The sequence below is a fragment of the Chelonia mydas genome, chromosome 10, assembly GCF_015237465.2.
Source record: "Chelonia mydas isolate rCheMyd1 chromosome 10, rCheMyd1.pri.v2, whole genome shotgun sequence".
NCBI lineage: Eukaryota > Metazoa > Chordata > Testudines > Cheloniidae > Chelonia > Chelonia mydas.
In genome coordinates this window covers 75,484,131-75,498,064 of record NC_051250.2, presented here as the reverse complement: position 1 = coordinate 75,498,064, position 13,934 = coordinate 75,484,131, and the positions used below count along the sequence as shown (strand labels likewise).

Sequence of the window (13,934 nt, the reverse complement as noted above, 5' to 3'; positions counted from 1 at the left end):
GTCAGAGCAAGGGAAAACACAGGTAGGAACTCCTTTCCCTTCCTTAAAGGAAGGTCATAATCTGACTGTTTAAGGCATTTCAGGAGTACCTGGCAGGACACATGCTACCCATCCTAAAATGAAAGCGGTTCAGAGCAGCTTCTGCCAAGAATGTATTTTTATTTTTGGCTTTCTCCTTGGCTGTCAGTCTCTTTTTTGTCTTCCTTTGCCAGTAGCTAAAGATCATGGAGAGACTGCAGTGCTGCTGTGAATATTCAGTGCAGCCATTCCCGATTCTGTGGCTACTTTAAATGAATAAAGCAAATCACTTCCTTTCCACCCATCCCTTTAGTGAACAGCTCCTGTGACCGGACAGGCCACATTCACATTCTGCTCAGAGAGGCCCCAACCCAGCTCACTTTGAAGTCAATGGGAGACTTCTTTGTTTTGTTCAGTGGACATTGGATCCTCCCCTGATAGGCTGGATGTGTCGGTCCTTCTGTCTCAGTATTAATTACACAGTTGGCATTATCCCATTCCATAACCAAAATACCAAGCAGTCAGATGCTGAGATGCACCAAACTACTCCCCTCCCCTCAAAAAAAAAAACACACTTTCAGTGTCTCCCTAGCTGTTGTAGTCACCAAAATTAATGAATGTGTCAATTGCTTATACACACAAAAAATGTATGCCACTGTTGTGCGTAGGACAGCTGGCAAATCTGTGACCATGTAGCCCATCGCATGCTGTCCTTCTCAAACCAGTTGGCTTCTGCCTTAGCCTCAGAGACGATCATCAGCACAATACCACCATGTTAGCAATGGTAACAGATTGCAAATGAATTAATGACAAGTACACATGACAATTATAGTTTTACATTTTGTGGGCTGACCCTCCCCCCTACCCCCCCCACGAAACATTTGTATTTTTTGATAGTTAATTCCTTTAGGAGATGCAAACCTTTAAACAGCCTTTTTTCAAGTGTTGCTCTTAACTAGGCACCTGTGCTTCCCTTCCTGGGCTTTCAGCAAAAATAAATCCTTTCTTTCAAGCAGATTTTTGCCTTTGAGAAAGCATCTTACTTATCTGTGCCACTTCCAGTATTAAGTAACTCAGGATCAGGTGACAAGGGAAAGATTCATTTGATTAAGGATGCTAATCTAGATGACAGTCCGAAATAATAACCCAGAAGGCCGACTTCCCAGAGGAGCAGAGAGGATTGCCTTCCTGTGCGCGCACACAGAGCTATTGTTCCAGTCCTTCACTTCGTCCAGGAATTCCCATAATTACAGAGAACATCTTCCTCATTGACAGATTGCAGGAAGCCGTAAGATGGATGCTATGTAGGTATTGTAAAAAGCATCCCTCCTGCCTACCTTCTAAACCAGATTCTTCCCAGACAGAAAATGAAAGGACGTAAAGGAGCAAAACCATCCAAACTGGAACATTCAAACCACAGATGGGTGCTTTAAATCAATACCATGGGAGCCCTTTTAGAAGTATCATCTTGTATTTTTAAAGACAGCTTGAACCTTGGCCATTTGGTTAAGGTTGGATTTGCCAATGAGAGGAATCTTGTCATTTAGCCACCATTTTTAAGGATCACCTTGTGCCTTGAACCTCAAAACAGAGAGAGTGCCCTTATTAAACCTCCAGCCAGCCACAGAGCGATGGACAGCGGAATATTTACATCAAATGGAAAAGATAAGCTAGAAGTGACCCAGTTACACCAACTGTTGGCTTGAGTGCTGTTCTAGAGCAGCGTTATTTGCAAGGGAGCCCTGTAGCCTTCCCCTAGCCAGAGCAAAGGGAGTTTCTCAGACAAGTCACACATTATCTCCAGTGTGATCCTGAGTAAATTAATATCACTGGCCTGTAAGGCGCTTTCCAATCTCCGCACAATTCAACCCAAGAAGGTACGTGATCATTATGCGTCTATTTCACACAAGCCAATACAAAATTCGCAGGCTCAGAACTGGAGGTTTGTTTCTCAGCGTTCCCAAGGGATAAACACAGCACTGGATTCCACCGTGTCTTTTTTTATGTTTCTTCTTTGTTTTCTTAACAGGTGGGTGACAGGCCATTGGAGTTCTTGCTCTGCCACCTGTGAGAAAGGCATCCAGTACCGGGAAGTGACTTGTGTTTATCAGTTGCAGAACGGCACCTATGTTAACACCAGAGACCTCTACTGCCTGGGCAACAAACCCACGCCAATACAAAGCTGTGAAGGCCAGGACTGCCTTTCCATCTGGGAGGCTTCAGAATGGTCAAAGGTAAGAATTTGGTTTGAGGGGGAAACCAGAGCTCTCTCTAAAATCTCTTGGGCTTGATCCTGAGGGTGCCGAGTGCTCTGGCCCTGATCCAGTAAAACACTTAAAGTTAGGTACTGGATAGAGGCCAGAGTGCCCAGCACCTTGCAGGACCATGACCAATCAGTATGATTACAAATGCAGAAGAGCTGTATAGTTCTGAGCAGTGTTTTCCATACCAGTGAATTATTGAGGTAGGTTATAAAAACCCAGCTGTATTATGTGTATCTTTTCAATCTGCACTCAAGGGCACCAAGGAGAAGCATTTCAGTGACCTGTGATGAGGAGTTCAACCAGCACAGCAAGCCTTTTACTCGGATCAAGTGTATTTGAAATTAATATCTGATAAGTGCCCTGTCGAGGAGTTCTATGTTGCAGGATGCCCTGGATCACTCGATCTTTGAGACTTTTCTGATTCTACCTTGTATGATCCTATAAACATGGAAAAACTGGTGCATTTATAAAGAGTTTGTAAATGGTTAATACATTATTAATATATGTTACAAGCATGTTATAGACATGAGTAGTATGTGCTATAGGTGGTAATAAGCCATGGTTACAAGCACCCTACTGACCTGTCGGAGTCTAACAATCTTGTAGAGCAATTACTTAGCCTTGTACTAAAATGTCTATTAATCGTTTATCAGCATAGTATAAACTATTTATAAATGTGCCCTTATTATAAAGCGTGACCAAAAAAATCTAATTAGCACATAAGGAAATCCCATTTCTGTAGTAGAAATATTGACCTCTTGTTTTACACATGAATTTATAGGAATTAGGCTGAGCCATATGTTATGAAGTAGTAAAAACCACCATTGATGCTGCAGCCTTTAAGGAGAATAGACATAGAAAAGAACTGACATGTCCAATAAAATCCCCAACTATCCCTTAGAATTCAGTAGCAAAATAACAAGCTTTGCAACATTAGCAATGAATGAAGAACAGAAACAATATTTTCATAATTAAAATAATCCTAAACAACTCCAGTGCAAGCCCTCCAGGGACCCTGGATGTATACAGGGGTTGCTAGCTTGCCCTGCAGTCCATGCCGCCATAACCTGCGCTGGCTAGATTAAAAGGTAGTGCAGGGAGGCCTGCCTGCTCATACCTTCATTTGCTGTATCGATGTACCCTGAGAGATGCATTTAGGATGTGATTATTTTTGAATTTGGGATATCAAAGAAGAGGTTTGACAATCCTGTATTGATTTCGAATATATCAGACAGTGGCATTGATAGCGTGGCTTCATATTGTGGCAGATCTCTACTCATAGTAGTTGGGGTTCGTGTCCAGATCAGTAGCAGGATATGCTCTAGCCCAGAGGCCACGTTTTCAAATGGGCCTCAATCCAATTTCTGAAATTGCACCTGCAGATTTGTGTGCACCCGTTTTTGAGCATTTAGTCTTCTATCTGTATCCATGTACAATAATTGTGATGTGTGCATGCAGCGTTTGCCTGGCACAGAGCAAACACAGTGTGACATGGCTGTTATGATGGCATTTGTTTATTGCATTAAGTGCTGACTCTGCCCTCTTTAATAAAGTCTGCTATGATTGAAATACCATATAAAGGAAACCTAACAATGGATAGGTTTTCAGGATTGAGAACGGAGGAGAGGTTGCTGGGCTAGTGGCTGCAGTGTGGCCACTCATCATTCACTGGCACAGACATCTACAAGAGATACAGGCTTATATTTTTGTTGAGTCAGTCGTTTGCCAGTATCCTTTAAACTAATCCCTGGCCTGCAAAGGGTGCATGGTAATTTGCTTCGTCATCTAATTCTCTCCAATAAGATCCCAGCCAAGCTGGCCAGGATGTGTTTCTTGGCCATCATTAACACTCCCAACATGACTTCAATGTTGGTGTTGACATAATACCTGCTAGACTCATCTTGATAAAAAGTCCATTTCCCCTTCGGCATTGCACTTGTGGTTTCACAGGCATAACTCCAGAATGGCTGTATTACAGGGCAGGGCCAGCCTATGGACAAGAGGATGCTTTTTATCTCTCCCTGTTTTTTACTGTTTACTTTCTTTTTTAATACAATATCAGATAACTTTGGGTAACTAGGAGTGTTTACACTCCTAGAACTTCAGGATCCCAGCTGCATTGCAGGGACAGAGGGTGTTTTTTAACAGGGACTAAGTGCTATTTAATTGTAGTCAGGAAATCTCCAGTACAAGCAGTAATATTCTAAAGTTCCAGGACAGTATATTATTTTTCCATTTAGCAGGACACTATATACATTCGTTAGTGCTTGAAACTCTTTTTCTTCCAAATCTTTTCATCTTTTTCCCATTCCCAAATGGAGGAAGCAAAGTTCTGGGATTTTGGAATGTTTTATAACCCTTTATACATCATCATTTCAGATTATCCCTTCTTTTTATTTCTGATGGGACGCCTCTTTCTAGGTCTACTGCATTGAAGAAATGCTTGTGTATGATGGTACTCTTGTCACTGTGGCTTCCTGAAACTCTCGCCTATTTCAGATGGGCAAAGCTCTTTAACTGGTTGTGTGTGGTCTTTTGTCACCAATCCATTTCCCAGTTAGAACAGTGTTTGCATCTTGCTTTTGTTAAATGAGTGTAATTTGAGCTACATAAGGGATTCATGAGAGCAAAAGTCAACTAAACAGTTTCATGATAAACGTGTATTTTTAAAGACAGGTTTCAGAGTAGCAGCCGTGTTAGTCTGTATTCGCAAAAAAGAATAGGAGTACTTGTGGCACCTTAGAGACTAACAAATTTATTTGAGCATAGGCTATCATGAGCTACAGCTCACTTCATCGGATGATCTAATGAGGTGAGCTGTAGCTCACGAAAGCTTATGCTCAGATAAATTTGTTAGTCTCTAAGGTGCCACAAGTCCTCCTTTTCTTTTTGTGTATTTTTTAAATTATCTGAAAGTGAGAGATTTATTTTTTCTGTAATACATTTCTCCAAAGTTTTGGGATCTACATTAACCATTGCCAACCAGTTGGTTTTTGAAGTTAGTTCTTTTTCAAGACATGTTTTTGCGATCATATGGTCCATTTTGACTCAGGAAAGACAATTTCACATTGTGTCAGTCTGAGCACATTTTATACCCATAAACCTTTCTTGGCTGGAAATCAATTAACTCCTTAACATTTGAAACTAAGGTTGTGGGGAAAAAACACAATATCACAATGGTGATATTTTATAAACCAATTTTCATGGTTGTTTTTTTTTTTTTTTGCTACAAAGAAAGAAAATTGAATAAAGTGCAAGTTGAGGTCTGGTCTCCAATGAAAAAGTACATTCTCAAGGCTAAATCCAAGACAATCTTCGGTGTGGGGAAAAAAATAAGTTCCCTTTTTAATGCCAAATGCTTGGAATTATTTGGGTAAAGTATTGCTTGACCCATTTTTAATGACCAAACATAGAGAGTAGTTACAAAAGGTGAAAGTTTCTACTGTTCAGGAGTTGGGAAAGAATCTGAAGAAAAATATGCTGATTTGCTTCTACCAAGAGGCACATAATGACATGTGTAATGCTCAGGGATCAGGTAGGCCAAAGTGCCGTCCAGATACGTGGTCAAAATTCACACAAGTGGTCCAATAGCCAGCAGATCCAATTCAGGGAGAAGACACAGAGAGGCAGGTAGTGAGATCTGGCGAGATAGTAAGTCAGGATCTGATGGGACGGCAAGGCAGAGTCAAGCGGGATCCAAACAGCAGCTAGCAGGCAAAGGCTTGTTGCTCAGACAAGGCCAGAAAGGAAGCAGGAAGTTTATATATGGCCACCAGCCAATCAGGTTCAAGATCTTGTAGCCAATCAGGAAGGAGATCCTGGAACCCTGGAAGCTGGCCCGTCCAAGTCTGTGAATTCCCTGGTAATTGAATAAGCTGGTGTGACATGATGACCAAGGCTGCTTCCTGGGAATCCAGTCGGCTAGGGTGTGAGACCAGGGTCCTCACAACGGTTTGTTGATGGAGTTGTCTCTTGGCTTTTGTCTCAATTCTTTATAAAACCTTTTGAGGTTTGGTCAGGTGGTTTGTTAATAAAGTAAAGCTGTGTCAGGCCATCTGGTGTAATCTGGACATTCATCAATTGCAAATGTTTTCTGTAGAATCTTTGTAAAACCCATGTACTAAAAAAATGTTCTTAATGGTCAGAGCAGTTGAGCAGAGCAATGAACTTGTTAATGAAGCGGTTGATATGTCACCACTGCAGACACTCTGATCACAGACTGGAACCTTTTTTTAAAACACCGTTTTGTCACCTATAGGAAAGCAAATGTGGTGTAGATTTGTGAAGGACATAAAGGCTCGTGCAAATGAATGCTTGTTTTTCCAAAATGTTTGTAAATCCACTGAGAGATTTTGATGTGAAAAATACTCCTACTTTAGCTTTCCTCACTTTTAGCAAATTGGATGATTCAGGGGGTTAAAAACAACATGATGAGACCAAGCACACTTGAGCAGTTCATCCTGTCACCTTCTGAAATCTTACACCACAGTCAGGAACACTGCTTGACAGTTCAGGAAATTCTGCACCAAATGGAGCAATCCGTTGCTTGTGGGTACAGCCTAGAGAAATACAGCTTGAGATCTCAGGGAAGTTGATAAGAGCTTTAAGGAGTCTGGCATGGCAGCTTACAGAGTTCTCTCTGTAGCCTGAAGGAATTCGTCCCAATAGCTCGTGGAATCCTATGATCGTGTTCATTATAAAGATATAACTTCCACAAGGAGGTCACACAATGAGCAGCACACAGTAAATTAAGTGGACAGCTTCCCAGATTTTAAAGAAGTCACTTTGTAGTTGCTGTGAAGTATTTAAAGGCATGTCTGTTAGCTTGCCAGCTCATAAACACTTGTCATTCATGTCCTTAACAAGGCCAGCAGGTCAAAACTGCCTGGATTGTATTTTTAAGACAGACGGGCATGCTGAGATTTGTCCATTTGATGTAACATATCAAGCTGATGCTTGTTTCCAGCATAGACCCCCTGAATGGAGAAGCATCTTGGAATATACTCAAAAGACCTCACAGGGTATTTCATATCTCCTCTATTTATTCAGTGTCAAGTCAACTCTCTTTTCCTCACTGATCCCTGAGGGGGAGAACTTGACGCTCAAGAGAGGGTTAGTTATCATCTCAGTTGGTATGTATATCATTTTTCCACCCACCTGTCCCCAGCGGGCTTTCCATGAAAACTGGCTTGTAACCACTGCACTGGCAGAAAAGTGGGGTGTAGGAAGAACATATGTGCTGCTGTACATTGGTGCAATTTAGATGGGTTTGACAATGCCACTAGTTCCAATATCCCTTTGTTGCAAAAGTGATGATTTAAAGCAGTGTTTCTCAGTCTTGGGATTATGACACCATCCAGGGTGGGCCCCGGAGGGGGCTGTGAGGTCCCAGCAAACTCTCTGACAAATCAAAACAAAAATTCCAACATTCTTTCAACTTGGGTAGCAAAATGATGCTCAAATATCCCTATGTCCATAGCAGCCCTGGCAGAATCCACTTCCACAGAACTCAAGAACTTGAAATGGACCTTTGGTGCCCACTCACATGCATGTGGATTACATTGGCCTGGTACTTGTAATCCTGTCTCCTCTAGTGGCTGCTCCCAGCAACTATAACTGTCTGCTGCTTTCTCAGAGCTAAAGAATATACCCCTTATCACCAGTGGGAGAGGCCTGTGCTCTTATTGCCGAAGAGCCCGTCTTTGAGCCCTGCTGATGACGCAGGTGTGTGTGTGTGTGTCTAGCCATCGTTTGCTGGATGTAGTTTTGAAGTGATCGCAAAGTGTGGGGTCGAGGAGGGTGAATGGAAATACATTGGCATAATATCACCCTTGGGTTATGTGTACTGTATGATTGCATGCATTGCCATAACCTATGATGGAAAGCATTATTAAACAAATAGAAAAGAATGTGCATGTGTTTGTCATTTGCTCTCAACATAATTATGAGAAAGAACACTGTGCAGAATCAAAGATACAATGCTGGGTACGCATTATCTGCATTGCAGAAGACCTTGCTGCAGGATTTCGTGAGCTGGTATACCACAAGACCTTGCAAATTCCACTGTGCATCCAAGGGATGGAGTTGGTGCCACTGTGATATTTAGAATGCTTCATTGCATAGTTATGCAAAATCAAAGGATGCAGAAGCTTCCCTGTTGTGTACTCTGGTGTATTTGTCCTTTTTCGGTATTGATAGTAATCCCTTAAATAAAGGGGTTAAAATTTCCACACGTCCAATACTGACTCCTGTTTAGAACTGGTTGAAATTTTTCAAATAAAAGGTTTTTTTGGTTGCAAAATTGCTGTTTTTCGGAAACGTTTTTCCACAAAATATTGTCAGATTTCTTGCCTTTTTTTAAAATATTTACTGAAAAAAAAAATTAAAAGTATCATTACATTTTTTTATTTTGTTTCCCATGGTTTTGGTAAATAAAAAATATTGGTGGTGTCTTAGATACTGTAATAATTTGGTAGGGGGGAAATTATTAAAATGGCTCAAAGAATTGAAAAAAATGAGCCCTTCAAAATGACAAAACAGCTTTGAATATTTAAAATTTTTCATGAAACTTATTTTTCATTTGTCCCTCGACTCTGCTTCTGCAGCTGTGATGACAACCAGCCAAGATGGTAATTATTTGTAGTATCATAGTGAGTAGGAGCGCTGGTCATGGATCGGGATGCTAGGTGATGTTGTGCAGAGGTTGAAAGTAATGCCTCTTGTTTTTCAGTGCTCAGCAGATTGCGGCAGGGGAATCCAGAAGAGAACAGTAATGTGCACGAATTCTCAAGGGAAATGCGATGCAGCCACCAGGCCAAGGGATGAGGAAGAGTGCGAGGATCACACAGGCTGTTATGAGTGGAAAACGGGGGATTGGTCTAAGGTAACGGTGAACTCCGAGCAGTGTTTGCTCTCTAATTGCCTAAATTATCAGGTCAGGAATCCACCTTTTAAACAACCCTTCAGTGTGGATTTACGCAGCACACAGTGCCAGTACGGGAAGTTTGAGTCCCACGTTTCAAAGTTGTCGGGTTTTAATTATTCTGTTTAATAGGAAATAGACTTATTGTCGTGGGTTTTTTTATTTGATTTCCATGAAAGTAGCTTGGGGATTTAAACATGCCATCACAGCATCGACAGCCCAGGCGTTGCAGCTTTGGGCTGCTGCACGAGACACAGACATCTGTTTCCATTTTCTAAGCGGAGCAAACGGCAAAGGAAGCAGCAGAAGTTTGATTTTTTTTTTTTTTTTTTTTAAGAAATATATCTTTCAGTGCTAACAGTTGCAGGTATTGTTAGAAATGCGGCCGGTGAGGAGTAATGGGATCCTGAATGGCAGCTCATGTGGCCCATTCTGAGGAGCAGAGGGGTGCTGTAACTGCTATCTGACCTCCAACCCCCAAAGGTTTTCTCTTGCTGTGTGCCATAACTCCTGTATGACCTCCAACCCCCAGAGGTTGTCTATGCTATGGCTATGTGCCCCACACACACGTTCTCTGCCATGATGTTGGGATGTATTGTGGGTGGCAGACCTCCCTCGAAGTCCCTTACGAGGCTAAGGAGAGAATGAAGGAGCTGAGCAGTCCACAGATACACGAGGCTGCCTCACAGTTCTACCTCAGAGCTCTCAGTAGAGGTGGCATCCCCTGGCAACAACCACCCCCTTCAAGGTTATCAGTGGGAACGGGACATAGTCCGAAGCCCCCGGCTATCTCCAGGATCAGTCTACCCCCCTTTAGCACCCTCCTGCGCTCTCCTTGCCAGGAGAAGGAGAAACCTCAGGGCTCCAGAGGGCAAAGTGAATGGCAGAATCCACTAAGAGATATTTGGTGGGGGAACTCGTTTGCTTGGGACTCTCCTGCACTGGCCTGCGCACAAGAGGGTCAGGCAGGCTTTCGGCTTGGCTGTAGAGAGAGCCTGCTAGGGGAAATGAAACAAAACGCTACCTAAAAGAAGGCAGGTTGGCCTAGTTAATGTGGGCTTCAAGTACTTGGCTGACAGAACCAAGGGTTTGGGAGAACTGGTGTTAAACAGCACATTGGAAAGGACCTGCTCAGCAAATCCTTCCCAAGACAGACAAGGGGTCTCAAAGCACCGAATGCCAAATTCTGTTCCTCTGACTCATACGAGTAGCCCCTGATGGCAAGCAGAACCTGAAACTTACTGTTTCATCACAGTAAAGATGGATCCAAAGCTGTGCAGCTGTATCTCCCTTAGCCACCAGCACCTCATAGCCTGATTGCCACCACAAGAAATACACTGCACAGTCTTATCCATGACTCACTTCGACCCTCTGAAGTGAAAATTAGTCATTTACTTAAAAATAGAGCTAGATTCAGAATTCCCATTCTCAGGGCCACACTCCACACCAACTCACGCCATTGTGAATTTAGAGCCCCTAGAGTGTTGTCAGTGGACTTGATCCTCATATACTCTGATGTAAGTCAGAGCAGAATTGGTTCCTGAGTTTTCACTCAATCCTTAGCCACACATGCAGTTTTGTCTGAGCAAGGACCTCAGCAATTGGCCACGCTGTTCATAAAATCTCTTTACGTTGCTAACTTCATGTTTGCTTGGGGGACTGAAATTTCCCAGGAATATTATATTCCAGTCCTGTTTTATCTTATCTTTGTAAGTGTACCATTCTTTAAACACAAAGCTTGCTTTGTGTTCAGGAATGTACTGCATGTGCAGAAACCACTGGGATACAGTAGTTTCATTTTCCTTTCCAAAAAAGCAAGTTTAATTCTTATTGTTATTGATCAAACTCCAGGGAAACAGAGGCCATCACAGGCAAATGGGCTTACCTGCCGTAGCATTTTTTGGATGGCGATCAGTAATAAAAATATTTGTAAATAAATCCCCTCAGGAGGCAATTGTATGTGAATCTAATGGTGTTAATGCTGGAGAACGCATTAAGAACCTGCAATATGCAATACGTCTGTTTACACCGAAACAAGAATCTGCATCACAGACTGTTTAGAGTATTGAAAGTCATTTTATTCATAACCTGGCATGCAGAATCCAGGAGAACTAGCCAAAATAAACTGTCCCCCATATTAACAGGTGAAATAACACACATTTTTTAAGAATCTTAAAACATTTCAGAGTAGGAATTGACTAGGATTCTTTTTATAGCGGGAAATATGAAATTGTTGTGAATTCACCAATTACATAGATTCAACCATCCAGAGGTTTTAAACCCAGTAGGAGAACCACTAACGCCATCATACATCCTAACCATCCTGCTGGTATTGACCAGCATAGCATGGTGGGTGAACATGTCATTGTTTGGAGACAAAAAGTATGGGAGCGGTAGAGTGTAGCGAGCTCCATGAAATCAAACTAAAATCCCCTGGTAAAACACTGTTGCTACATAAATTGCTGTGGAAGCTTTTAGTGTTAATACAAATTAGCCTCAGAGCATGCAACAACTTTGTAAAATGATTTCATTGGGCATTTTCAGTCTATTGCTGGGAGTATTTTTGTGGGGGGAGGGGTTAATGATCACTACTTATTTTCTCAGTTTAAAAAAAGTTTTGATTCTTTACATGCAAACAACTTACATGGCAGCCCCACGAATACTCTGCCCTCCAGTCCATCACTCATCCAAACAGTGACGATTAGGGTTTTAGAATCCACCATGAGGAACATAGGAAGAGACAAAATCTCATAAAAAAAAATAAAGTCCAGACAGACCTTATAAATAGGATAGATGCATGTGTGGTAATGGGCAAACTGTTTTTATTATTTACAGAGCAGCCTCCCTAGAGTACATAGAGCGTATAAACGAAAAGACAGATCACTGCTGTAGGGAGCTTACAGTCACATTCAGACATGACAGGGCACAGGATGAAAAAAAGAACAGGAGTACTTGTGGCACCTTAGAGACTAACAAATTTATTTGAGCATAAGCTTTTGTGGGCTAAAACCTACTTCATCGGATGCATGCAGTGGAAAATACAGTAGGAAGATAGATATATATACACACAGAGAACATGAAAAAATGGGTGTTGCCATACCAACTGTAACGAGAGTGATCGATCAAGGTGGACTATTATCAGCAGGAGAGAAAAACCTTTTGTAGTGATAATCAGGATGGCCCATTTCCAACAGTTGACAAGAAGGCGTGAGTAACAATAGGGGGGGAAATAAGCCTACGAAAGCTTATGCTCAAATAAATTTGTTAGTCTCTAAGGTGCCACAAGTCCTCCTCATTCTTTTTGCTGATACAGACTAACCGGCTACCACTCTGAAACCTGCCACAGGATGACAGTAAACAATGCCTGAGTGAGGCACATGGGATGAACAAGGGTTACCACAGCGAAAGATGAGACATGTTTGTTATGTACCCATCTCATTAGTTCCTGGTGCGCTCAGATACTACGGGGATGGACAGCAATATAAAACCTTAAGTTACATGGTTAGTAGTGTTTTATACATTACCTGTGTGTACACTCACACGTTCATATATATGTTTATATAGGGGCTTGATCCACCTTGTGCAGAACAGGAATTTGGGGGGGTAGGGGTGGGCACATGGGTCGTGACTGTGCAACTACCTAGATCTTCCAGCCCAAGCTTCGCATACTGTGTTCTGCAGCCTCGACAGCCCTTAGAGGGAGGATTCTGTAGCCGTGCCCCAAGTGGTGCCAATGTCTACTGTGGAATGCCGTTTGCTCTGGCTTACGGCCGGGAGGAGAATTTTGGCCCTAATTGTTGTTATATTTGCAACGTATTTGGGGGATACTATTTACAGTTGCCGCTAAAGTTTATTCCGAGTGTCCTATGCAGATATACATGTGACAGTTTTAGTTCACTCTGCAGTTCTTTACTGTTTACAGAGTATCCAGCCCCTGAGCATAATATAATTATTAGTTTTATTTGTTTAGCACTAATGATGTACTCAGTACTATACAAAACGTAAATGAAGACAATCCATGTCCCACACATCCTATCATCTAAAGGGTGGAGATACTAGACATAACATACTAGAGGAAAGTATCAGCTTACAATTTTAAATCTTTCTTTCTTTCTCTCTAACCTGATGTCTTCAGAGTCACAATTCACTGTATATTTTTCCTATATGATATAAAGGTGACCAAATGAATAGGAACCCACTCAGCCATCTCCCATTCACACCATTTATCCACATGGAAATGCATCTATCCATATCAGCAGTTTCTGGAAGTGTTGCTCACCCAGTTAAACACACATCTCATTCACTCACCATCATTTGGATGCAGTTCTATATTGTCTGAAAACTGGCCTGTTAAACGTTTTATCATTGGATAGTAAATTACATTTTTGTTGTTGTTTATTGTGGTGTTTAAAAGAAAGGATCAAAGTTTCTCATTTTCCCAGCACTTCACACTGAAGCATAGATTTTAAAAATATGTTTCTAACCTGCTAGTTATTCCAGGGGTACTGCTTTTTAGCAGCATGGACACTGATGAACTATGATGGCTTAAATATATTGTGAACTAACTTCAGCTAGGGCTCCCGATAACCTGGTATATTACTGCACTCCTTTAAAAGATGCAGGCAGTTAATATGCAGAATGTATTGTTACATAAAGTTTAATAGTGTACATGATTTATCCTGTTTGCATATGTTAGGATGCACTTGAGGGGGTGAACTGAAGGACTTTGT

The 13,934-nt window shown here is 41.8% G+C and overlaps 1 protein-coding gene across 2 annotated transcripts in view; it reads left to right on the top strand.

The window, feature by feature from the left end:
• The window catches only part of ADAMTS17 (ADAM metallopeptidase with thrombospondin type 1 motif 17), a 252,091-nt gene that overhangs the window by 218,731 nt on the left and 19,426 nt on the right, over positions 1 to 13,934 (top strand). For both annotated transcript variants that reach the window (XM_037911106.2, XM_037911107.2), the window contains 2 exons: positions 2,048 to 2,252; positions 9,013 to 9,165. In XM_037911106.2, the coding sequence (XP_037767034.1) occupies positions 2,048 to 2,252; positions 9,013 to 9,165 (358 nt within the window). The remainder of the gene's footprint in view (positions 1 to 2,047; positions 2,253 to 9,012; positions 9,166 to 13,934) is intronic.